This window comes from Mixophyes fleayi, chromosome 3 (assembly GCF_038048845.1).
Source record: "Mixophyes fleayi isolate aMixFle1 chromosome 3, aMixFle1.hap1, whole genome shotgun sequence".
NCBI classification, from domain to species: domain Eukaryota; kingdom Metazoa; phylum Chordata; class Amphibia; order Anura; family Limnodynastidae; genus Mixophyes; species Mixophyes fleayi.
In genome coordinates this window covers 46,603,506-46,630,972 of record NC_134404.1, presented here as the reverse complement: position 1 = coordinate 46,630,972, position 27,467 = coordinate 46,603,506, and the positions used below count along the sequence as shown (strand labels likewise).

Below are 27,467 nucleotides of genomic sequence, written 5' to 3'. Positions count from 1 at the left end.
GCTCAGTGCCATTGCTCACACAGAAACAGGGGTAGCAGTGTTCTTGTCACTCTCCAGTCTCCAGTGACATTGTTCAGTGCCATTGCTCACACAGAAACAGGGCTAACAGTGTTCTTGACACTCTCCAGTCTCCAGTGACATTGTTCAGTGCCATTGCTCACACAGAAACAGGGTTAGTAGTGTTCTTGTCACTCTCCAGTCTCCAGTGACATTGCTCAGTGCCATTGCTCATACAGAAACAGGGGTAGCAGTGTTCTTGTCACTCTCCAGTCTCCAGTGACATTGCTCATACAGAAACAGGAGGGGTAGCAGTGTTCTTGTCACTTGACAAAAATTGACTGGAAATGATTGGAAATTTATGTTATTGAGGTTAATAATAATGTAGGGATAAAAAGAGACAAATTCTGTGATTTTAGCAACAACAAAATAGGGATTTAAAAAAAAAAAAATTGGGATCCAAAACCAAAACACACAAGGGCGGTTTTGCCAAAACCAAAAGTAAAACCAAAACACGAAGTTAATCCAGATCCAAAACCAAAACCAAAACACAGGGGTCAGGGTCAGTGAACATCTCTATTGCCAGGTAACATTAATTCAATATTTTTTTTATTTTCCTGTGGGATCTTTTGCAAATGTATAATCCACATAGATGTTAGACATATCCTGCAGTGTCTTGTCTAGTAGAGCACAGCAGACCTACAGCTGAATTCAACAGCACACGTATCGTCAGACCCGTGCCTTGTTGAATTTGGGAGTACAAAAGCCGAAATCCATGTGTATAATACTGAACGCGGGTTGCGCTCAGATATGGGCCGTGATGAATCAGGCCCAGTGTATATAAGCAGGTAAGTTCATTAATTCAATTGCATGTGTTTTTTTTGATAGATTTAGTATGTGTCTATGAAATATAAATAAATATATGCTCCCTATTTAATATTTTTAATATATGCATTAGTTGGTCATTTAAATCTGTGTATTAGCTGTGCATTTAATTAACCATGTATCTGATTGCTTACGTTAGCGGCACGTTTTATTACACGTGGGTATGGATTCTTGTATTGACACAAGAGGGTGGCCGCTCACTGTACAAGCAGTGAACACAAAGTAGGTTCCATATTACTAAGGTCCGGTCACTCCAGGGTTTAAGCATATATGCGCCTTAATTAAACATACCCCATATTAGATGAGATATCTTGCATTGTAATTTATAATCTACTATGGTTTTTACAATGAAACAAATAATGCTGCATAGCGTATTATATATCCGAGCATTGTTTATTTATTTACTCTCCCAGCCCTGGCTCCCTAGGACATTCCTGTGAAGTCATTCCAGCATTGTCTTAGCTGCTTAGATCTTTTGTTCTGCTGTTCATGAATTCTGATCTGGTTGCCAGTGGCTACAGTAAACAGACTGGGAAGTGTCTGTGTATTTCTCTGTGCTATTAACTTAATCCTCAACAACACAGCAGTGACAACACCAACCATCTCCTCCTCAGCAGACTGCACTCCGGGCTTCTACGAGGAAGCAAAACGGATAGATATTAATTAAGGAAAATTACCAGGAGCTCACTCAACTATAGAACGCAGAAGAGAGAAGCCTTGTTACTGGATATTAGTATAATATAATTACAGCTGTGCATTGTACTTGCCTGCAGTCTAATTAGGAGGCTGAGAATGGCCACCAGCCAGACGTCTATAAGAAGAGCCACCTCGGCTGGGTATAGGATGCCAGACAGGACTACAACAAAACTGGCATCATCTTCCTCCGTCTCTCTCAGTAAATCACATCCTGGGACACGACAGATCCCGTCACTGTCTGACCGGGAGAAAGAGAAGGATACCTGGGGCGATGCCGTGCGGAAGGACCATGTCTGGAGGGAGTTTGTAGAAGCCGAAAAACGGGGCGAAAAACAATGGTGAGTCCTTCACGGTTTATATCGACATTGTTACGCTGAATTTTGTGAATTATGGACAGCAAAAAAAAAAAAAAAAAGATTTTATATTGATTTAGTAAAGGGGTTTTCTACTTTTATAAAGAAGTTTACTATATCCTTTCACAATTTTGCTGGGAGTCCTTCTATTGGGACGCCCCCAGCCCGTTGGCATCTAACAGGATCCTTACACGTAGCCTTTGCTGATTCTTAATATATGCGATATATATATGTATCCGCTGCGTATTTAAATATGTGTACTAGCTGCAGAGATGGTCCTGGCCCGGTGTAAGTCTTGGGACCCTAGTATGAGGGTGATGATGGGGGTAGGGTCTCGGGGGGTCCACCATCAAAGTATTATTTTTGGGAAGAAAGGGGATTTGGCAAACTTCTTAAATAAAGTTGATCCCTTTAAGTGATTGTCTTATTTAGATAAGGAAATAAAGAGGATACGTCACACAGTTGATTGTAACTCTCTTGTGCAGGCTTCTCTTTTCTATTGTGTTAATGATACGCTGCAGTCTGTAGTAAGTACATGTACAGTACAATGAGGGACTTCTAACATAGTATTCATACTGTAATTAAAGATATAATTGTCTTCTAGATAGTGTAACATATCTTTCTGTGTTTATCAATGCTTTCAGCTAGTCCATAATAGTGTCTTGGGCTGTTTTTGCTCTGTAAATGAACGCTGTTCCCACTCTATCTCCACAAAAATAGGCAAACAAGTAAATAGGTAAAACGTACATTAAATACAATTATGTTTATTTGGAGTTTAAAAAAATTTGCCCAATACACAAACAGATATAAAAATGTTTGATATGTAAACAAACATACTTGCCAACTCTCCCCAAATGTCCGGGAGACTCCTGAAATCCGGGTCGGTCTCCTGGACTCCCAGGAGAGCAGGCAAGTCTCTCACATCCCGCAATTCCCTGGCCAAAATAACACTATTTGCAGTGAATAGCGTCATTTTGGCCCTGCCCCCTGCGCCAAAATGTCATGTTTACGCTGTGGGCCGGGCCAAAATGACACAATTACCCTCGCCCCGCCCCCTCCCGCCCTCTAGTCACGCCCCTCTCCTGGACTGCACTGCCTGAAAGTAGGCAAGTATGATGTAAGACCTCAGCAGAGTTGTCCTATATAACATTATTCCTGAGTTCTAGCCTATGGTCTGCAGTACTTTCCAGCCTAACAATGTGAGCTCATTAAGGGTAATAATTACTGGGACATGGCTGCAATATGCTGCAGACTACTTTACCCAGTACAGGTAATCATGGCTAAACAGTGGGGAGATGGCAACCACCAGCACAAAGCTGTTATCTACCATTGATACTGAATGGTCACACTCCCAGGAAGTTACTAGTATATTTGCTGACACACAGCCTGACAGTCCTGTTTGAGCTGCTACCAGGTAAGATGTCATATGTCAGTACATAACATCTCCTCAGGCATAAGAACCTTCCATTACATGTGGGAGCATGCTCAGCACCTTGCTTGTATGCGGTGATCACATCTCTGTGTGTTATTGCTGATGGGCAAAACCATTGTGTGTACTTCCAAGGAAAATATGCCCAAAACGTCTACGCCAGCCCTGATTTGGCATAAGACAACCGCCAATATTTTTGGTGACCAGTGATATTTACATTTGGTAAATATTCATCTGCTATAGCGACAATAAGCTCCACCCACTTTTCAGCTAAGCCCTGCCCCTTTTGACACACAGTCGTAAGGGGACAGCAAATTATATTTTCCTGTAGTCCCAGCTTATTGGGTTTGGAAATAATTTGCAAAATACTTTCATAAAAGCCCCTTACGCACAGGGCTTTCACTATCCATTCGGCAACTGAAAAGGTGCCCTTCCTAACCCTAAAACTACCGTTAACATTTGTGAATGAGTTGTATGCCCTTTAAATTAGGGATGAGCGCACTCGGATTTCTGAAATCCGAGCCCACCCGAACGTTGCCGATCCGAGTCGGATCCGAGACAGATCCGGGTATTGGCGCCAAATTCAAATCTGAAACTGAGGCTCTGACTCATAATCCCGTTGTCGGATCTCGCGACACTCGGATCCTATAAATTCCCCGCTAGTCGCCGCCATCTTCACTCGGGCATTGATCAGGGTAGAGGGAGGGTGTGTTAGGTGGTCCTCTGTCCTGGTAGATCTCGTGCTGTGCTGTTTAGTTCTGTGCTGTGCTGTTTAGTTCTGTGCTGTGCTGTGCTGTGCTGTGTTCTGCAGTATCAGTCCAGTGGTGCTGTGTGCTGTGCTCTGTCCTTCTGAGGTCAGTGGTGCTGCTGGGTCCTGTGCTGTGTCCTGTTCAGTCCAGTGGTGCTGTGTCCTGTGCTCTGTGCTTCTAAGGGCATGGTTATTTCCCCAATATTCCCCTGTGTTTAAAAAAATAAAAAAAAGTTATTTAAAAAAATACCAAAAACTAATTTAATTTTTTTTAATTACCACAAAATTTGCACAACCAATCCTGCAGTATAAGCCCATTGGTACTGCAATATTACCAAGTTCACACATTCAGCAGTAAAAGTCCAGTGGTGCTGTGTCCTGTGCTCTGTCCTGCTGAGTTCCGTAGTGCTGCTGGGTCCTGTGCCGTGTCCTGTTCAGTCCAGTGGTGCTGTGTCCTGTGCTCTGTGCTTCTAAGGGCATAGTTATTTCCCCATTATTCCCAAGTTTTTAAAAAATAAAAAAAAAGTAAAAAAAAATTAAAAATTAAAATTAAAAAAAAAATATATAATTATAACCAAATTTGCAAAACCAATCCAGCAGTATAAGTCCATTGGTACTGCAATATTACAAAGTTCACACATTCTGTAGTATCAGTCCATTGGTGCTGTGTCCTGTGCTCTGTCCTGCTGAGTTCCGTAGTGCTGCTGGGTCCTGTGCCGTGTCCTGTTCAGTCCAGTGGTGCTGTGTCCTGTGCTCTGTGCTTCTAAGGGCATAGTTATTTCCCCATTATTCCCAAGTTTTTAAAAAATAAAAAAAAAGTAAAAAAAAATAAAAAATAAAAAATTTAAAAAAAAATATATAATTATAACCAAATTTGCAAAACCAATCCAGCAGTATAAGTCCATTGGTACTGCAATATTACCAAGTTCACACATTCTGCAGTATCTTGTGCTACATATAATGGAGACCAAAAATTTGGAGGATAAAGTAGGGAAAGATCAAGACCCACTTCCTCCTAATGCTGAAGCTGCTGCCACTAGTCATGACATAGACGATGAAATGCCATCAACGTCGTCTGGCAAGCACGATGCCCAATCTCCTAGTACAGGGCATGTAAAATCCAAAAAGCCCAAGTTCTCAAAAAACAGCAAAAAGAGAAACTTAAAATCATCTGAGGAGAAACGTAAAGTTGGCAATATGCCAATTACGACACGTAGTGGCAAGGGAACGGCTTAGGCCCTGGCCCGTGTTCATGACTAGTGGTCCAGCTTCACCCAAGGATCTAAGCCCTCCTCCCCCCCCCTACAAAAAATTTAAGAGAGTTATGCTGTCAGCAACAACAACAAAACAGCAAAGAACTCTGCCTTCTAAACAGATGACATCACAAATCCCCAAGGCGAGTCCAAGGGTGTTGTTGGTTGTGAACCCTGACCTTCCCATCACTGTACGGGAAGAGGTGACTCCATCCAGCATTTGCAGCACGCCCTCTGCATATGCTGGAAGGATCACCCACAGTCCAGTTACAGATTTGGCTAATGAAGGTGTGAATGTTGTACACTGGGAGGAGGATATTGATGTAGCTGGCGCTGAGGAGGATGTTGATGATTATGATGCAGACAGATACCAAATTGCCTTTCTCAATTTCTATTTATATTCTAGATTATATAACGGCTGAAAAGTTTTCTGTTTTACTCCTAGTGGAGAGGGGATCTGATGCAGACAGATACCAAACTGCCTTTGTCCATTTCTTTGTATATTTGAATTTCTAGTTCTACAGTCTATGCAGGCTGCTTTATTTATATTCAACTACAAGTGTAGGGTGGGGGGGGGGGCATAGATAGCCACCAAAGTAACGTGGTCCATTTAATTTCACTTTCTTGCTCCTCAGTCTGTGCAGCCTGCTTTTTTTATCTTCAAAGTATTTATATTTACAAGCCTTGCAATCTAAATTAACTAGAGGTAGTGACGTGGTAGAACTCCAAAAGGCAGTTTGGAAGCCCCTGTACAAACTGGCTCTATTTTTTAACTGAGTTGTCCCCCCTCCAGTGTGTACTCGGAAAGAGTTTTTAGTGCAGCGGGGAACCTGGTCAGTGAGCGGCGAAGGAGGTTGCTTCCTCACAACGTTGAAAAAATGATGTTTATAAAAATGAATAATCAATTCCTCAATGAAGTACAGCACTGCCCTCCAGACAGTACAGAGGGACTGTGGTTGTGGAGTCCAGCGGGGACGAATTGATAATGTGTGAGGAGGAGGAAGTACACACTGTAGGGGGAGAGGAATCAGAGGTTGAGGATGAGGACGACATCTTTCCTCAGTAGAGCCTGTTTAGTTTGTACAGGGAGAGATGAATTGTTTTATTGGTGTGGGGGCCCAAACAAACCAATCATTTCAGCCACAGTTGTTTGGTAGGCCCTGTCGCTGAAATGATTGGTTTGTTAAAGTGTGCATGTCCTATTTCAACAACATAAGGGTGGGTGGGAGGGCCCAAGGACAATTCCATCTTGCAACTTTTTTTTGGGCATTATGTGACCATTCAACAGTCGTTTGCCATGTTCAAAAAGTAAAAGAAAATGCCAACAAATTCAATAAATTAAATCAAAAGTTAAATGCCCTGTCATTATTTAAAACAAGAGGTTTTGACGTGCTAGAATTAGTGTAGTGTTAAGATGTTATAAACACTACACTTGGAAATTGGAGGAGGTAATGTGGCCCCGGTATCAAATTGGGTACCGGGGTCACCCCACTACGCAGTCCAGATACTTGTTTGGTGGAATTCAGACCAGTTGAGGGTGTATTAATTTTATTGTGGCCCCGGTATCAAAATGGGTACCGGGGCCACCCCACTACGCAGTCCAGATACTTGTTTGGTGGAATTCAGACCAGTTGAGGGTTTTATTATTATATTGTGGGGACCACTCTATCTATACCACACTACAACTCTATACCACTCTATTTAATACTTTAATTCTATTTAATACTTTAATTCTATTAGTAGTTACCATAAAGAGGAACAAAATAAACCAATTTTACCAAAAGTATAATATGACTTAGACTTACAAACACTACACTTGAAAGATGGTGCCTTTAAATGAAAAAGTCAGTCTTCATTGCACGACTATGTGCAACAGGGACAGTTTTTTGGTTTACAAAGTCAACCAATAACACTTCGACCCTGTCTGTCTTTAACATACTTGATGGGATCTCAATGACGAATTGTCTGTACCATGTTTGGAGGAGGTATTGTGGCCCCGGTATCAAATTGGGTACCGGGGCCACCCCACTACGCAGTCCAGATACTTGTTTAGTGGAATTCAGACCAGTTGAGGGTGTATTTATTTTATTGTGGCCCCGGCACCAAATTTACTACCGGGGCCACTCCACTGTGCAGTCCATATTTAGGTGTATCAGATATTAAACAACGGTGACAGTTGATGCCCAATTTTTTAATTATATTGTGGCCTCGGTACCAAATTGTGTACCGGGGCCACCACACTACGCAGTCCATACCCTTTTTTGGTGGAATTCTGACACGTGGAGGGTTTTTTAATTATATTGTGGCCTCGGTACCAAATTGTGTACCGGGGCCACCACACTACGCAGTCAAGATAGATAGATGTTTTGCGAGACAAATCCGAACCCCAAAAATAATGAAAATCCGGATCCAAAACACAAAACACGAGACCTCAAAAGTCGCCGGTGCACATCCCTACTTTAAATAACAAATATTGTCATTTATAAGCATTATTAGATATACCAACAAACAAATAACACTCATTTAATCTTTTGCATCAGTCAGTAATTTTCTTAATGTTGCTGCCCCACACACCTTATTGTCAGATACAGCTGCCTTGGGTTGCCCCAAGACTATTGGGCATTACAGCCATGGTTGGTACTTCTAATGACCACAACGTCACACAAATAATTGTAATGTTCTTTTTCCTTTTTCTAGGTATGAGAACTGGAGTTTCCTCAAAGAGTATGACGCACTGGTAAGGATTGTCCATTTAATAAGATAAAGCTTGCATCCTAACTTTTACTCTACTCAAACAAACAATGACAACACGGAAACTAAGTGTGGACTCTAGGAATTAGCATGTAGATTGTAGATACGGGCCACCCTCTAAAACACACACCAGTCACAACACACTCCGCCTCAAGGTCATACTACTATTTGGACCAAGGGGCAAGTGGTCTAAAATGTAGGTACTTCACAAGAAAGACAAGCAGGATCTGGGATGGTGGACTACTCTCCCAGGAGTCCAGGAGAATTCCTCTAAGTTCTGTAATCTCCTGGACATTCCGGGAGAGTAAAGCTCAAGATACAGTGTTAGGTTGGAGATTCCGTAATGAGTCTGAATTATGGAAACATAAGCCTGGAGAGTTACATGGCTTAATGTGAGAACAGGTTTCTGCTTAGTGGGGCAGGTACTGCATAGTGTGGAAGACCTGTGGGAAAGGGGGTAGAGGGCTGTCTAATGTGACAAAGGGTGGAGGGAAGGAAATGAACATTGAGACTTATTAATGAGCAGAAAAATAATGATAGGGATTTATACTCTACCAACAGCCCTTATTTATGTATATAATTAGCTTTACTGTGCTTTAATTATATCATTTTGCTAAATATTTACACGTTTGTTTGTAGTAAAATTCATAATCATCTAACACAAACCACAGACTATGCATACGCACCACAAATACTATTTGCCTTAAATAAGAGCTGCCAATAACATGTACAACTGTTTATGTAACAGTTCCTTTATCTTGACCGGAACCCGAGAGGTTTGACAGTGAGTTACATTGATGGTGCAGTAGTTTGGAAACGATTGTTCATAGCCAATTTCGTTGCCAGGACAAAATCTCTCACAGATCTGGTTGCTCGGTCGAAACAACCAGATTGCAACTGTAATTTATACCCGTATTCTATCATGACATAATTAGACTGTGTCACTTATTCCCCACTAGTCTTAGATTGCTAGCTCCTAAAACAAAGGGCATTTCTGAATATGTTGTTATTATGTTTTATTTATAAGTCGCCACAAGGGTTCCTCAGATCCGTACAAAACTAATAAAAATAAATATAATCAACAAATTTACATAATTACATTAAAACCGGCAAAATTACATAATTACGTAGGAGAGAGACTGCTCGTGAGAACTTACATTCTTACATTTTTCTTTCTATTTATACACAATTTCCCCTGAACAATGCCTGGGGATATGCGGAAACTTTCTAAATAAATGAAAATGCTAATAACTTATAGAGAAACATAAAATAATTTTATTTGTGCAAACTTGTAAATCAAATATTCTCATTCTGTATTTTACACAGGAAAGTGCTTTGTACCATGTTAGTGAATAGTCTAGAAGCAAAATCCTTTTCTTTTATGTTCAAATAAAATAAATTAAAAAAAATTATCTTTTCTATATATTAATAGCATAAGTATAACTTTTATGAGGGACTTACTTGTATGATGTCGTTGTCTGGGCAGGACACATCATATATCAAATTAAAGATTTGCAGAAAAATATTGGCGCTGTAATGTTGCATCATTTCGAAATTATTTTGCAAAACGTCCGCCCGCCATTTCTAACAATGCACTGCCGTTGTCCTCTGGAAAAAGTGACAGTTGGCAATACACCAGTGCACCTGCTGGTTGCTCTGGAAATTGTGACAGTTCGTGGACTCTCCTTGTACACCTGCTGAGTGGCCTGGAACATGGGACCTGCTGAGTGGTCTAGAAACTGTGACCATTATTTGCAGCCCTACTGGGTGACCTGTAACATGTGACCTGCTGGGTTGTCTGGAAACTGTGACAGTTATTTGTAGTCACATGTATCAGTTCGTCTTGCAAGGACCATGCCCAGCAATGTAAATTCGATGGAAGAACTTATACATATATTATAGTGTATAAAGAAATACATTAGTACCTTTAATATAGTGATTGATAATATAGTTATTTATTCATTATATTCCATTGTTAAACTTTCCACATGTAATGTAGTCTATAAAACAGTTATTGAATTCTGTTAAAGTAAATTCGTCATTACATTTCAGTTTAATTTAAGTGGGTTACCGCCGGGTTTCTCTAGTATCTTTTCATGCATAATTACAAAAATAATACAAGGCAAGGTGTAAGGGCTAGTGCTTTTTCCTAAATCTCCAAGGTGCCTTAAATCTCAGAAGTCTTGTAATGTTTTGGGTTTTTTGGTTCATTAAGGTACCTCATACATGTGCTTTTAATTATTAATAAAGTACACGATTTTGTCTCTTTATGGCGTTTAAAGGCCAGATATGTATTATATGCCTCATTTTATATACTGTGACCACTTAAGAGTACAATATTTAATTTTCATTTGTATACCTTATTTGTTTAGGGAAATAAAAAAGAAGTAGAAAAGCCACCGGAACATGTACCAATTTTTTCCGACCAAGTGCCCAATACCACCAACCAAATGATTGGTAGCAGGATAAACACCGACCTGGGTAACACTTTGGTCCAAATGGATTTCTTTCTTACCAGCGGCAATCACAAGAAGAAATTGGGAACGGAACTTCTGCCTTGTTAATCATCACATAATCCAGAATTAGAGTTGATTGTAAATATTACAGCACGGTGGATTAAAATGACTACATGTTATTGAGCGTTTTTGAAGAAAGATGTCGCAGTTATTGGCAACAAACATTATTACGGATTTTTATATCAATACCTGATGGGGCAACATTTTTCACACAGGATGTTTGTACTAGCAAAACATGAGATCATGGAAAATTTACTATAAAATTGTGCATTAAGAACAACTTCATTCTGGTATAAGTGTTAACTTATACATTGAGACTTGGGGGTAAAGGTATCAAGCTGAGAGTTTTCCGGCGGGTTTGAAAAGTGGAGATGTTGCCTATAGCAACCAATCAGATTCTAGCTATCTTTTTGTAGAATGTACTAAATAAATGACAGCTAGAATCTGAAAACTCTCAGCTTAATACATTTACCCCTTGTTGTCCATTATAGGGAAGCGATCACTGAACATGATAAATATAGATTTCTTTTTTAACGAGGTTAAGTGTTCAAAAGATTCGGACTCTTTGAGACCCATTATGAATTCTTCACGGTTTACTTTGTGTCCAAAAATTCCGAATTTTATTTTGCAGGTTTTATTTCAGATCTAGACATCTTTTGTTTTAAAAAATATTTTTTAAATGCTTGACTTTTTTTTTTTTTTCAATAAAGATAATCTGAAACATTGTCCATTTAACAATTCTATAACCTTCTTCAGTTTGATGACAGTTCCCGTTTAAGCTATCAGGACTCTGTAATACCTACTTGTCGGAGGCCCCATGATGTAAGTTTGATAGCTGCCTGGTGTGTATAATTATCAAGATAAATTTAACCCCCACTTGGTTATTGCCATATAAATCATTGCATAATGTATTACACCATATAAGTGACAATTGCATTATAATATATAATTATTGTGAATACAAACAGCAAGTAAAAAAGTATCTTTGAGGATTATTAATCCCACAATCTGACAGATAACAGTATCTTTCAGTAGTTTATGTAGTGTGTTCCCTAAACAACATATTGTTTTCTTTGTTACGCTCTCAGGGCCCGATTTAGAGATGTACAGGAGTGCATTTGCACGACTTAAATGTGCATTTTGGTGTTCATGCGCATAATCCGGATTTATAGATGCATTTACAATGCATATTTGCAAAAGTAAGTGTGCAGGCACATCTCTGATCATACGCAAATGGGGCATTTTTACCTTCAACTCTAAATCAGACCATTTTTAATGCAGCCACAGATTGTACCTATAATCCCCAGGTCGTCTCTTTCACAAAACACAGATGTGTGGCAGCTTACTAGCCTCTTAGAAATCCCCCACAATAAACCGAAAATACTTAAACATAATTAAATAAAAAGGTTATACAAATATTAATATGTTTAATTTCTTAAAAAGTTAGTAAACGAGTGTTATAAAAAGTAATGTGTCCCCCTACTTTGAAATATTAAAAGTTACCTCAGAGTTTTGTGACTTGTGTTCCTTTCATATATCCATCAATATCCTTATGTTTCAAAGGAGGGGTTACATTACCCTATATTTAATTTTTTGCCCCAATCACACTTTCTCAAATTTTTAAGAGATCTACTCTTCTGACAGTTTTATTTTGATATTGTTAAAAAAATAGACATTAGAAAAAGATTTGTGACTTAATAAACAGACCATGCTGATTGCAGTTGTAACACTAATTACCAGTCATACTATGTCTGCATAACTTAGTAAATGATTTCTGGCATCGCACATATTTTACTTACTTACAAAATGAACTGTAATATTTGTGTACAGTGATCAGCAGTTATCTGAAACGACAATATAGGTAAATAGAGTTTGTTCCTATGTAAGAGTCATTTTATTTGTCTTAACTACAGATGGGGCAGTTTAAATATTTATTTGAATCTTATATAATCTGTAGCTTTATTATTATTAGTATTATTGTTTATTTATTTAAATGCCGCCACAATATTCTGCTATTCTGCAGCTCCGTACAGTGGGAACATTGAGCAAAGAGGTAGAGAAACAACAGGCAAAATACGAATCAAGCAAAGGCAGAACAACAGGACATCAGGGCCATCTTTTCCATTGGGCACGTTGGGCTGCTCCCCGGGGGCCCCACGGGCAAGGGGGCCCCATAGGCACGGTTCTTAATGAGAATAAATAATCCTGCAAAAGAAAAAAACCTGCAAAAAAAACCTACAAGGGTAACTGAGCAAGGACATCTATCTATCTCTATCCCTATATATCTTTATCTGTATCTGTATACATCTATATATCTATATCTAGGGGCCCCGGTGCACAGCTTTGCCCGGGGGCCCATAATGTTGTTAAGATGGCCCTGCAGGACATTCAAGAAGCTTAAATGCAAGAATAGTAAGAAACTAATGACAGTATTGTACATAGTATGTAATAGGTGACGTATATAACAAACAACTGACATTCAGAACTTGCAAGAGGCATGACACAAGCATTCACATGAAGACAAGGTGAGAGCAGACACGAAGACAAGAGGAAAAGAGTCCTGTTCATAAGAGCTGACCATCATTCTAATGGATTATAATAAAAATCAGCTATAAATGTAAGTGATCCATACAGTTGTATGTAAACACAAGCTGTGTGTCATATCCCTGGGATCATATATTAACTACTCTAACTTATTACACTGATACAAAGGTGAAACCACAGGACGAAGAAAAAAAAGCTATTTATTTAAAGTAAAAAAAAAATGTTGAAGGTGGAAATCCCTTTAAGATAAATTTTCCACCCTCATGTAACAGAGCACATTGACCGTGTTTTACCCACATGAAAGGCTTGTACCAGCTCGTCACACCTTCACCTAGTTACTAACATGCAGGTATCACAACTATCCATTCATTTACACAACTGCCTAAAAGACCAGACAGAGAGAGATGTTATATGTAATGTTTTACCAAAGAAATACTGGGTGGGCTAGAACTGGGCAGAAATCAAGGAGAAGGCGGCCTCCAGCGCCTATTGTGCAAGAAGTAAAAAGAATGAATACATTACTATTCCGTTGCTGATATGTGAGAATTAGATAGCAAAGGTTCAACTCAGATGTTACAGATAGAAGTTGGTGAGGTTGCCCAACACAGGGTTCAATCCTTCACATGTGTCACGAGCCGCAGCGGTACTCACAGCCGCCGCGACTCGCTTCCTGGGCTCCCCTGTGTCCCGGCTGTCACCTTGATGACCGGGACGTCACTTCCAGGCATGACCTGACCGTTGCCAAGGCAATGGTTGGAAGCTTGTTCTCAGCGCCGCGTCCCGGCAATGAAAGGAAGCCGGGCGCGTGCGCAAAGCCCCCTCACTAGCCTGCGGGCTAAATAAGTTAATTAATCAGATGCAGGGGGCTGTGGATACATCAGAGCTAGGCTCTGATTGGCTGCCTTTAGTATATAAGGCAGAGAGGGCTTAGCCTCCCTGCCGGTTATAGCATCCTAGTTGGATACTTGTGCTGACCTGCTTTGAAATACTGCTGGATTTCTGTTGTGACCTTTTTGCCTGTTTACTGGACCTTGCCTTATTGCCTGTGCCCCTGACCTTTTGGCCTGTACCTTGGATTCTGCTGTTCTGACCCCGACACTTGGCGTGTTTTCTGACTATTCTACTCTGCAAGTGACCCCTGACCTTGGCCTTTGTCTGACCATCCATTACCACCTGTACTGTCTCCAGGCCTGCGCTGCGGTTAGTATAACGAACCTACACTACTTTGGAGTTAAGTCCTGGGGACATCCGAGTACCTGTGAGCGCGTCTAGCTCTACGGGAAAGGCGGCTGCTATAGGCGAAGACCTCTGCCAAATATAGACAAAGGATGACTAAGTCCAAGGCGCAAACCAATCTAACAATATGAAAGGCAGCCTGTAGCAAACAAAATAGGAAACACCAAACCCTATCGAAAATATATAAACAAACAGCAGGTTTGCAGACAGGCACCAATCACAAAATATATACAAAACAATGAATCCAAAGCATTCAGTAATGACACAAGCAAAATGTCCAAAAAGTGAACGAAAAGAGAATCCTGCGTTCCAAGGGGCAAAGATGATAAATCTTCTAAAAGAGTCCCTAACCCTTCAGGAATCCTCGTGGCTCATTCATAAGAAAAAGGAGAGAGGAAACAAAACATAGTGCAATCCACATATATGGCAAGATATAGGAGGGGGAAATAGTCCCTATATACTCCGCCAGTCTGTTCTGCAGGTTCGTTATCTGACCAGGCAGCCTAACAATATGGTGGCTAAAAATGTAATATGCAGGATTCTGCGGGTGGACGCTCCCCTCTATTCCAGGTTCTTCCTCATCCCCATTGGAGTCACCGCCTTCACCAGAACAAGTTCATGAGACATATTGTTTTGGCTGCCACCTGCCTGGAAACAGCCAACAGCCACACTTGTATCAAGCTTTAAATAATATGATTTGGTTATATTACCAACTTAAAAACCTCCCCTCCGAGATGTCGTGGAGAGGAGGTCAAGTGCCCAGTGTAGGGGGACAGTGTGGTGTCGCAAACCATCATTTTGGCCCTGTGACCAAATGCAGAGATGACGGTGCCAAAATGACGCAAATCAAACGTGTTGAGTCTCTCGTCCCCCCACACACTTCACTAGGAAGTGGGGGGGGGGGATCCAGGAGAACGCTGTCCCGGGGAGTCTGGAAAAACTACTCAAAATTCGAGAGTTTCGTGGACATTCCCTAACCTACCCAACCACCCCTGTTTGTTCCCTTATATTAACAAAAATTGATTAACTCATCCTGATGTATTAGAATCATTGTTCATCAAAACCTGAGCTGCAGCTTAGATATACAAACACAATACATTTTGTTGTATTAAAAAACAAAACAAATCTAAAAAAACAACACAGAGTGCAAGATTTACTGCGGTCAGGGATATTGCGGCTTCTGATCAGTCCTCCAGTTCACATCCACTTCCACAGCAATTTCAAAGTGAAATGTTCACCACTGTCGTTGGCAATGAAGCCTCCAGGTACCTTGGAGTCATTGTTCATCAAAACCTGTTTGTCACTTCTCCAGTATACCTCATTTGTATGTTTCTATAAATCTGAAATTTGCCATGTTCCCCATTCATGTGTAATCAGCTGATAATATTCTAAATAAAATGTATTCAAAAACAAACAAAAAAAAAAAGACCTTGTTCCTGCATAGCAGAAATTCATCCTTCCTAATGAGTGTAAAGTGGATGAAAAATGGCATAGTATTAACAAAATATATAACATTATAATGGATGCCATTTGGAAGAACTCATTGAGTCATATAGTGTCATTCCCTCCATTGTTATGAGGGTCCGATGCAGTCCATTTTCGTTTTTGGAAAGCAGCAATTAGTAAATATTAGTAAAAAAAAATGAACTGAACAAATAACTGGGATATTAGTATTCTCAAAAAATATATGTAAAGGTTGCCATATGTTGATAGAATGTGAGACATTTGACATTGCATATTTTGCAAGATATTGTTCTGTTATCACTTATTCCTTGTAACCGGGGCTAAGAGAGGCCGACTCTGGCGTACATCAATGGAATTACTAATTAGTTAAAATAATCAACATGACAGTGAAATCTGATGTACTTTATAATCCGAACAGTACATGGTGTCAGTCCCTTTTAACGGGTAACTCCACAGAAAATATCTTAAAATATTTTTGCCTAGTTTAAAATCAATATGTTGGTGTCAGCAGTCGCGGCGGCCGCGGACACCGCCGCGACTCTTACCTTCCTCTTGCAGGCGTCCCGGCCGTCGCTGTGGTGACCGGGACGTCACTTCCGGAAACCACCCGACCGTTGCCAAGGCAGCAGAAGTAGCGCTGCATCCCGGCAGCTGGGGACAGCCGGGCGCATGCGCAGGAGCGCTCACAAGCCTGTGGGCTAATTAGTTGTGGCTGTCTGAACCTGCTCATGTGATATCAGAGCTAAACTCTGATTGGCTGTTACTGGTATTTAAGGCAGTGAGGTCTGCAGACTCACTGCCGGTTATAGCGTTCTGTCCTCAGTTCTGCTGCCTGCTTGTTCTATCTGTTGGTTATTTCTACCTTGGATTGACTAGCCGTGTTTTGACCTTTGCTTGTTCCTGGACCTTTGAACCCTCGCTTCTGACCCTGACCTTTTGCCTGAACTCCGGATTTTGTTTCTTTGCCTGTGTGTCTGACCCTTCGCTTGTCCCTGGATTTTGTACCTGTGCTAGTGACCTTTGACCTTGGATTCCTTCTTCTACAACCCGCCAATCTATTCCACTCCTGGGTGCTCCTTTAAGTCAGTATACGTTACTCGACCCTCGGTCGGCCCGCAGCCAAGTCTGTCCCCACCACTAGGGGCTCCAGCGAACACCGGGCCTTCAGAGTAGTTCCGAGTTTCACTGTACTGGCTTGGGAGTTCCTAACAGTTTGAGACAATAACACTTTCAAGTCTTATTTCAAGCATAAAGCCTTTTTCCAGTAAAATGTGGCATACAGCACAATGATTTTAATCAATACAATGTTTATAATTTTTGAGTGGAGTTACCCTTTAAAGTATTAGAATGAAAATAAACCACAGAAGTATTCACTCCGCCATCTATGTAAGCTGAAATGCCATGTCCTGTATGCTTAATGCCATTATTATTCATGAAATGGGTGATTTTAAAAACAATAATCTTTTCCTAAATTCTACTCTATAACAAATACAAAACGGCAGATGAAAGATACAGGCTGCTTAGTGGGGGGATGTGTCTCATTTTCCAAATTGTCATCTACACAATTACATATGAGGAGTGTAACTGGCTATTAAATATTAGAAGTAATAAGTGTATTTAGAAGTAATAAGTGTATTCAGTGGATAAAACTGTTATTTGCTGACTTTATATTAATGATACTGCCCATGACAAACTGCCAAAACATTTACAGAGAGTTAGTAAAAACATAAATAAAAGTATCCTATTATTGATAAAAAAAAAAAATATATATTTTCAGAGTATGTCATTATGTAACAATACTAAACAGAGTAGTGTGGTAAATAATACATAAATTGTAATTCATATTTTCTTTAAAATTGACACAAATGTGAGTTTTTTTACTGACTCAGTAAATTTACTGACAGCTGTAACTGAGTAGATTTGCTCTGGTAATTGGTAAGTGCACCCTGCAGACTATAAATGCAGACTACAAGCTAGCAGGGTGTAACTCCATCCATCACTGCAGATAATCAGGTGTGTCCTCCCCTCACTATTGTCAGACATGGGAGGAGTGCGCCCTCCCCTCCCTATTGTCAGACATGGGAGGAGTGCGCCCTCCCCTCACTATTGTCAGACATGGGAGGAGAGCGCACTCCCCTCACTGTCAGCAGAAGGAGGAGGAAGAGGAAATGATCTTTTCTGCAGTCACTTAGTTATAAACTCCGCTTCCAGCTCAGGGAATCGGCTGCTCAGGATGATGGGGCTGGAGACGGAGCTGCTGGTCTTTGCTAACTGGAGCACCCTGGTGGTCTGCATGGTGCTGAAATTCCCCCAGATCCTGTCAATCATCTCAGCCAGGTCTGCAGAGGGGCTGAGTCTGAGCAGTCTGCTGCTGGAGGTGACCGGGTAAGATCAGCTGTCAGACACCTGCATAGCCCCCCGTCTCCTCACTCATAGGAGGGGAGGTCTGATCATGCAGGACAGTCACATAATCTATTACTGGATTTCTTGTTCGTCTGCATTATACCAGAATGCCGGGGATGAGTGTGCACCTTTCTAAGTAAACAATATCGTTTCCAACATTAAAAAAAGAAAACTGGTCAGGTGATTGTATACACATCACCCACTAATATGGAGTAAAGATGTTCAAACCTACTTCTGATTTATGATTTATTCAGCAGATCTTACCTTATAAAGCATAGACACTGAGAACTGCATTTAGAATACAGAACTAGAGACTGGGCAATTGGTCATACTAAAGAGAGGACAAACTTTGGTACATTTAACTACCACACGCACTAGATATATTTATTAGTTCTAAACTATCATAATATTAACCCCGTGTTGATGGCTGTGTCTGGAGGGGAGGGAAGTACTAACATAGGCCAAGTACAGTAATGTTTATGGGAGGTACTAAAAGGAATGACAGCTTCAGTCTGCTGAAAGGAATGCCAATAGACTTCTATGATAGCAAATTGAAATTGTATATATATTTTAAAAAAACCTTAAACTTTTTAAATATATCTTCCACACATATATGTGGAATGACGGACAATTACTATGGAATGACAGCTGTTTTATACGCCATGTCAATGCAGAAATATCAGTAAAAACTTGCATTTCTCCCCAAAAAACACCCATATCCCCTAATGCCACACACTAATCATATGCAAAGGAAATACTGTGTGGGATTAGGGGATGTGGGAGAAATAGGGGTGTTTTCCATGACAGCAAAGCAATTGTTTTGACATTTCTGCATTGACATGGTGTATAAAACAGCTGTCATTCCATAGTAATCGTCTGTCATTCCACATTATGAGACTTGCATGGTGGGGTACAGGTGTGGGGAAGCACATATGCAAAGGGAAAACTGTGTGGGATTAGGGGATGTGGGAGAAATTGGGGTGTTTACCATGACAGAAGAGCAATTGTTTTGACATTTTTGCATTGACATGGCGTATAAAACAGCTGTCATTCCATAGTAATTGTCCGTCATTCCACATGTAAAACATGACCAAGTATCTTAGCAATAAGTGTGTGGAAGATATATTTAAGAAGTTTAAGGTTTTTTTAAAATATACATAAAATTTCAATTTGCTATCATAGAAGTCTATTTGCATTCCTTTTAGCAGACTGAAGCTGTCATTCCTTTTAGTACGTCCCAATGTTTATACAAATGCAGCCTGCGGAAACCCCATATGCACCTAGTAGGAGGAACGCAAGGAGCTTCTGCACAAATAGAGTTTCTGTAATACCACGTGGACTACTCCTTGTAGGAATATAGACCTTGGACTTAGTGGAGGAGCCGTATACATATAATGGGTGTTCCTGAGTATAATGTGTTACACAGATATGACACATGGAAGTCTAGTATGTGTCTTGTTTGTTGTCTTCTAGATTTCTTGTATTTCTAAGATACCATATTTACTATGACTATCCAATGGAATCCTATCTGGAGTATCCAATACTAATAGCACAAGGTAAGTGGACATAAACAAGGAGGGCAGTTCCATGTATGTATTACTGTAGTGTTCTGTTCTTTCCCTGTGTGCTCTCTATACAGGTTTGGTTTTAAATAACACTAAGTTAAGTTAATTAATATTAAATAGCTGCTGACTCCAAGAGGACTTCTAATGTCCTTGTATTTTAAAGTAGGGATGGCATTGTAATCTGAATAGAAGTTTTATACAAAAGGCTGTATTCTCATCCATATTACTACAGCCCAACAAAATTACTGCCTATTATAACAAGAGCTCCATGATCTGTCGTATCTATGGCCAAACTGCTCCACTGACTGTAATAACAAATGCCGATATCCAGCGGTTGTGACATTATACTACAGACACCCAGAATACAGTAAATCATTGAAAGTTCTACTAATAAATCATGAATAATGAGCGGCCATCTCCTTGGAAGGATGCAATATACAAATGATAATAGGAGAGTGAAGTAATTCCCATGATATTGTTTAGCATATATTTTGTATTTCAGATGCTGTTCTCCTTCTTTTTATCTTTCACTACACTGGAAGTGTGCGAAACGCGTTGTCTTACTTTGGGATGTATCCTTTCTAATTTGTATGGAACATGGACAGGAAACGCATTTTCGGTACTCAGGATTTAAAAATCCCATTAAGCACAAAATGCACCCTGGCTTACACAAAAGAGCAACTAATATACTAAATATAATATTAATAAATATACATTGAAAATTATTTCAAATAAAGTTGTAACTGGGTGGGAGGGGGAAGGGGGAGAGTGGAGTTTTTCTCATGTGTGGAGCAGACTTCCTGCCTGTAACCACGTGGCAGGATATTGCAGCCAGTCACCTTCTGCAGAGAACGGCTGATAACAGAGACAAAATCCTTTCTCTCGGCGACAAAGAAATATCTCAAGTTCTGTCAAGGCATGAGAACTTTTACCTATATGTCTGTTAATGTTATAAGTAGCTCTATGAGGGAAATTCTATTTTAGGTGGATTGGACCTTTTAAGTAGATAAGCTGCAGCTCTTCATTTGTTGTAGAAATTCATGTCCCGTCTCAGACTTGACAACAACAAAGGAACCACAAGGTGACAATGTCTGCGTTTTATAACAACGTATGATTTTACCATTAGAACATCCATACCCTAGGTACAAGGTACATGAAGGCTTCATTACCAATGAAAGTGGTGAACATTTGACTTTAAAATTGCTGTGGAAGGGGATGTGAGCTGGAGGACCAATCAGAAGCCGCCCTGGTTACAGTAAATCTTGCACTCTCTGTGTGGTTTGTTTTTTTTTAGTTTTGTTCATTTTTTTCATACGGCAAAATGTATTGTGTTTGTTTGTCTTAACTGCAGCTCAGTTTTTTTGGTCTTTGGAACATATTGGTCCTCCAGAAATGGATAATAGACCTAGCCCTGGTGAGTTACGGTCACATTTATGAGCTCCTGTTGGCTAAGTATTCTTTCAGGAAAAATGCTGACATTGGACTGAAGGGAAATCCAGTCATGTCATCGAGAAAGTCCCCAGGTGACGGTGGGTTTGATACATGCGGTATCTGACACGTCAGCTTCTGATGTAACAATAGGAGACATGTGAGACCGCCATGTTATTCAGCAGAGTTTATCCTTGTTTACACTGCATCATCCTTTTGTATGGTTGAGCATTGAGTAGCTTGGCAATAATTCAGTCTAATCTCACCGTAAGATGTTTAAAACCCATTAGTAGTTGCTGTACAGCACCAGGCGGGAGGGATGATAAATATATGCTTTTCCCTGGCCTCATAACTGTGTCAGTCTTCAGTTAAATATACGACTTGTTATCTGCATAATCTGAAAGTAATAATAAACGAGAAAAAAATATTCTGTAAAAAAAAAAGTACCACAAAAATGAGAACAATGGTCTGGTTGCTTTATAGGTACAATATACCTTGTGGACAATCTTACATATATTATTTTAAAAGTCTAAAGGGTAGATTTATCAAACCTTCTAAAAGTGGAGGGGTTGCCCATAGCAACCAATCAGATTTCCGCAATCATTTATGTAGTACAAACATTTTCTAGACTGATAAATGATAGCTAGAATCTGATTGGTTGCGACAGACAACACCTCCACTTTTCCTTTTTAGATGCTGTAATAAATCTATCCCTAAGAGTTATGCCATAAAACTTCTCTGTATTTGTACTCCCAGTTCAGCTGTTAATACTGACTTACATCGACCATTTCAGCCTTGACTATCTTATTGTTGTTCTAATGATTTCTTCCAGCTGCACAGTGCTGTGTATGTTGGCAGTAGTCAGCTCGGTATATACTGTGTGGCATTCAACAGGTCTCATGTAAACCCAATATAATGTCCGTATTGGGTATCCCTACCTGTAAAAGTGCTGCAAATCCTCGTAGGTACAATTTTATTGTATGCAAGTCACTGCTGAACTTCTGTCTTCCCTGGGTTGAAGATGAATAAGCCATTTGTATTCCCAGTAAATGAAGTACATGGATGGCTTTTATGTACCATTGTCTGCTTTCTGAACAGAAGCAAATCCTGTTAGTTTACTTACAGGAACTTACATGAACAATGACCGTCCTGTCTTGCAGAATCTATGCACCGTGATCAGCGCCTCCAGCAAGTTTCTGCAGCTTCAACATCTCTGGCGGACGCAAGACTCTGGTCAAGTTAGTGCACTGACGTGGGGCATGGCGACATATACGTGCGCAAGTAAGACATTCTGCTTTATAATGGGAGTAAAGGACGTGCGGACAGGGCTGGAGTTTAAAGTGTTCTTATAGCAGCCACTCATTATATTCAGCCTATGAACCTTCCAGAAACTAGTGACATCACCGAGTAATGTAATGTATGTATGTTGTCACTAGCTACTAGTACATTTATAGACTGAAATATCATTAATTATATTCAGTCATAGGCAACGGGTACACTTTTAAAGGAAAATAACTTATTTATAAGAGGTTTATCTGTTTGTTTTTTTGTATTAAACTTGACAAAACAAACAGTATTGGTAATTAGGCACGAGGCAGCTTGTCTTTCTACATCTGCCTTTTAGCTACACAGAGAAGGCAGCCATTTTGTAGAGTGAACCAATATTTCTGAGAATGTGTCCTATTTGTTCTCTAGGAACCAGGGACACGGAGATGCTCATATTAAAACTTTTATGTAACAAACCTTTATTTTTTGCCTCGGCAATGTCCTAGTTTAAGTAATTGACGGGCTACATTGCCATGAATATAGAGATTATATATTTCTGTCAGCATACAAAGGGCTGGTCCTCCACAGCCAAGGTATAAGCTGTGTTTGGGCCCCCAAATAATGGCTGTCTCATCTCAGCGATACCCTTGTTCTCAGTGAATTGTTAGGCTGCTGTGTCACAGCTATCACAAAATGGCTGCTTCAATGTTTGTAGATGCACTTCAGTAAGCTGCCATCTGCCTATGAGGTATAGTTAGACACCAGTCATAAATGCCAATGGAACTGGACCTTTAGTGCCCAAATTTTTAGGGGAAAATTATAATTAACATATTCAACTTCAAGGCATCATTGTTTGAACAGGGCACCTTTGTCCAAGGAGTGGTGTACAAAATATTATCTGTCATTTTTATGTTTCAATATAAATTCCCATCATAGTGTCAACTCCAAGCATGAGAAGATAGTTAACATTTCCACAACCTTTTGTTGATCACTTATCAAACAAGTCACATTTCTCAAAATCAAATTCATATTGCAGAGAACCTGGAGAGTGATATTTTTTTTTTTTTGCTTCATTACATAGTGCCCGGGGCACAGAGTAGTTAGCAAAAACCAAGGGTAATGGAATTTTTTTCTATTGGGGGTTAAATGTTATAATAAACCCAAAACAGTGTATGTACACCGCTCAACCACAACATTGAAACCACTGACAAGTGAAGTGAATAACATTGATTATCCCGTTACAGTGGCACTTGTCAAGGGGTGGACAGGTACAGTGAAGTCAGTTCTTGAAGTTGATGTGTTGGAAGCAGGAAAAATGGGCAAGAAGAAGGATCTGAGCGACTTTGCCAATTGCCAAATTTGTGATGGCTAGATGACTGGGTCAGAGCATCTCCAACACATCAGGTCATGTGGGGTGTTGCTGCTATGCAGTGGTTAGTACCTACCAGAAGTGGTCTAAGGAAAGAGAACCGGTGACAGGGTCATGGGTGACCAATGCTCATTGAAGCGAGTGGACACTGAAGGCTAGCCCATCAGAAGAGCTACTGTAGTCCAAGTTGATGAAAAAGTTAATGCTCTGCCTATGGCAGAAAGGTGTCAGAGAACACAGTGCATGGCGGCTTGCGACGTAGCTGCAGACCAAATCCCATGCTGACCCCGTCCAACTCTGAAAGAGCCTACAAGGGGCATGTGAGCACCAGAACTGGACCATAATGAAGTGGAAGAAGGTGGCTTGGTCTGATGGCGCGTGTGCGTTGTTTACCAGAGTAAGAGATGGCACCAGAATGCACTATGGGAAGATGGCAAGCCGGCGGAGGCAGTGTGATGTTCTGGGCAACGTTCTGTTGGGAAACCTTGGGTCCTGGCAATCATGTGGATGTTAGTTTGACACATACCATCTACCTAAAGATTGTTGCAGGCCAAGTACATGGCAGCAGTATTCCCTGATGTCAGTGGCCTCTTTCAGCAGGATAATGCACCCTGCCACACTGCAAAAATTGTTCAGGAATGGTTTTAGGAACATGACAAAGAGTTCAAGGTGTTGTCTTTGCTCCAAATTCCCCAGATCACAATCTAATGGCGCATATTTGGGATGTGCTGTAAAAACAAGTCTAAGCCACGGAGGCCCCACCTCGCAACTTAGAGAAAGTATTTGCTGCTAACGTCTTGGTGTCAGATACCACAGGACACCTTCAGAGGTCTTGGGGAGGCCATACCTCAGTGGTTCAGCACCGTTTTGGCGGCACAAGGGGGACCTACACAATATTAGGCAGGTGGTTTTAATGTTGTGTCTGATCGGTGTATATGCACTACTAGACGAACCAGCCATCTTTGGTGGGCCAGCGGTAGTAAGTCTCCTGTCTGTCCAGTCTCCTCCCTGCCCCATAACCCCAGCATCCTTGGGCATGAACAGAGAAGATAGAATAGATTGAAGTGCCGCCCCCTGCCCCCACCAAAGATGGCAGGAGCTTCAGGATGGTTAATTGCTATATACACTACTTGACAGTGTACATAGCTAATGGCTGCAGACAGGAAAAGGTCTGTCTTGCTCATTTTACCCCTAATAGAAAACAACTGCACAGAAGGGGAGTTAGACTACAGATGTTGTGTGATGAGGAACGAGCTCAATTTAATGCATTCTCCTGGGGTTATATGGGAACCAAGTTTTATATTTTGTAAGTACAAATCACCAAAACTGTAAATAGCAAATACATTCGTAAATAAGGTTTTAGATTCACCTCTGTATAATATATAGCTGGACCGCACGCAGGCACCCTTTAATTGGTCCAGTTTGTTTGTGTGTATTATTATTTATATATCATATGCCTTAAGTTGTAAAATAATTAGTTAAATGGCATGATAGATACAGAAGGTGTAGCCAGCTGCTCACAAGCTATAATAATTATTTAGTATTAATCTATGTGATTCTTTATTTACAGCTAGGATATATACAACGTTAATGACCACAGGAGACAAAGCAGGTATGTTACACAGCAGATGGTATGTATGTGCGAAAAGAAGATTGGAGCTTGATCTCCAAATTAACATATAGGAGTGTTATATTACAATTTTATGGAAAAAAAAAAATAAGCATAAGTACAACATCTGTAAACAAGTGTAAAAAAACAAAAAACCCTGCAACAACAAAAATGCTTACATTACAATTTTTAAAGGCATCATACCTGGAATAACAATGTAAATGTATTATCCTTATAGTTTAAGTTTATGACTAAAATTGCAATGTCATGAGGGATTTACAAAATGTTAAGTTAAAAACATTTTCAATTGTGTTTTATTTTGTGTTTAAAACATTTTTTAAATACCTCAGACCTAGTGATGTCACCAGTTCCCAGTGAAGGGATAGGCTGAATTCTTAGCGGTGCCCCAGTGACGTCACTAGTTCCCAGTGAAGGGATAGGCTGAATTCTTAGCGGTGCTCCAGTGATGTCACCAGTTCTCAGTGAAGGGATAGGCTGAATTCTTAGCGGTGCTCCAGTGATGTTCCCAGTGAAGGGATAGGCTGAATTCTTAGCGGTGCCCCAGTGACGTCACCAGTTCCCAGTGAAGGGATAGGCTGAATTCTTAGCGGTGCCCCAGTGACGTCACCAGTTCCCAGTGAAGGAATAGGCTGAATTCTTAACGGTGCCCCAGTGACGTCCCCAGTTCCCAGTGAAGGGATAGGCTGAATTCTTAGCGGTGCCCCAGTGACGTCCCCAGTTCCCAGTGAAGGGATAGGCTGAATTCTTAGCGGTGCCCCAGTGACGTCCCCAGTTCCCAGTGAAGGGATAGGCTGAATTCTTAGCGGTGCCCCAGTGACGTCACCAGTTCCCAATGAAGGGATAGGCTGAATTCTTAGCGGTGCCCCAGTGACGTCACCAGTTCCCAGTGACGTCCCCAGTTTCCAGTGAAGGGATAGGCTGAATTTGTTCAGCCTACATAAAGTCTGGCTCCACTGGGGAGAGGCGACTTATGCTCTAATGGAACTCTCTCCTTGCAGTTCTGCTGCGGTTTGTTGTGATGTTACTGCTCAATACCTGGGTCATGCTGGTCATCCTAAAATACAGGAAGAAGACTGACCAGAAAGACGACAAGAAAAAAGACTAGTCTCTCCCACAGCTTCTCAATGCACTAATGCGACTATGGCTTTCAGATCAACCGACCAAGGAATGATGTGTAGGGAAAAAGTTATTTTTTTATACAAAAAAAATACCTGTCTGTGTTACTATAGTAAATGATCCACGATGTTCGGCACAGATAAAGGAGTAAATGCTACGGGCTTATTAGGACATTGCAATATATTATGGGTCAATAAAATGTAAACATTTTTTATCCAAATTGCCCAAAAACTATCTTTAGCCTATGCCCTCAGACACTTTTTCCAGAAGCCATATATTTGCACAAAAGATATGATAATCCACCACAAGGGCTCCCTTTGCCTTCTATCATTTTACAAAAGCTTCCCAAAATTTGCAAGATGCAGTATTGTCAACTGTTCCAGTGCTGTATTATTTTATTGTTGTGTATTACTGGAAGTGTGCTGAGCACAATACTTGGACATGTTTTAGGAATGGAAAGGTTCCAAACAGTACCCAGGACCAGATGTGTTTACACAGAATAGGATAAATTCATTTTTTCATCAAGTGAACATTCTATGTCACGACAGTGATGTATTCTGTATTTTTTTTGTTTTTCATGCAAAGTCCATATGTCAACAGGTTACATCCTAACACAAACTATTCAAACACATTAAACTACTGAGGTCAATTGCAGACTGTCTCGTGTTTTTTTAAATCTTTAAAATTACTGGTACCAGGTTCTATAAACCACAAATATACACATTTATATAATAATAATTTTTGAATATTGAAAGCACTGAAACCATTGTTATAAAGGCCTGCTTACTGAATGTATTGTAAATAGTATGTCCTGCAGT

The 27,467-nt window shown here is 40.4% G+C and overlaps 2 protein-coding genes across 2 annotated transcripts; both read left to right on the top strand.

Annotated features, from left to right (window-relative positions):
* Positions 1-1,452: 1,452 nt before the first annotated feature.
* On the top strand, positions 1,453-11,273 carry CIMIP5 (ciliary microtubule inner protein 5). The gene is made up of 3 exons (XM_075200500.1): positions 1,453-1,916; positions 8,059-8,098; positions 10,485-11,273. The coding sequence occupies exons 1-3, from the start codon at positions 1,675-1,677 to the stop codon at positions 10,674-10,676; spliced, it is 474 nt and encodes a 157-aa protein (XP_075056601.1). The 5' UTR covers positions 1,453-1,674; the 3' UTR covers positions 10,677-11,273.
* A 6,710-nt stretch (positions 11,274-17,983) lies between these two features.
* SLC66A3 (solute carrier family 66 member 3) lies at positions 17,984-27,303 on the top strand. The gene is made up of 7 exons (XM_075201434.1): positions 17,984-18,257; positions 19,749-19,831; positions 20,343-20,412; positions 21,197-21,254; positions 22,429-22,549; positions 25,474-25,515; positions 26,532-27,303. Exons 1-7 carry the CDS (start codon positions 18,106-18,108, stop codon positions 26,636-26,638), a joined length of 633 nt encoding a protein of 210 aa, XP_075057535.1. The 5' UTR covers positions 17,984-18,105; the 3' UTR covers positions 26,639-27,303.
* Positions 27,304-27,467: the final 164 nt, after the last annotated feature.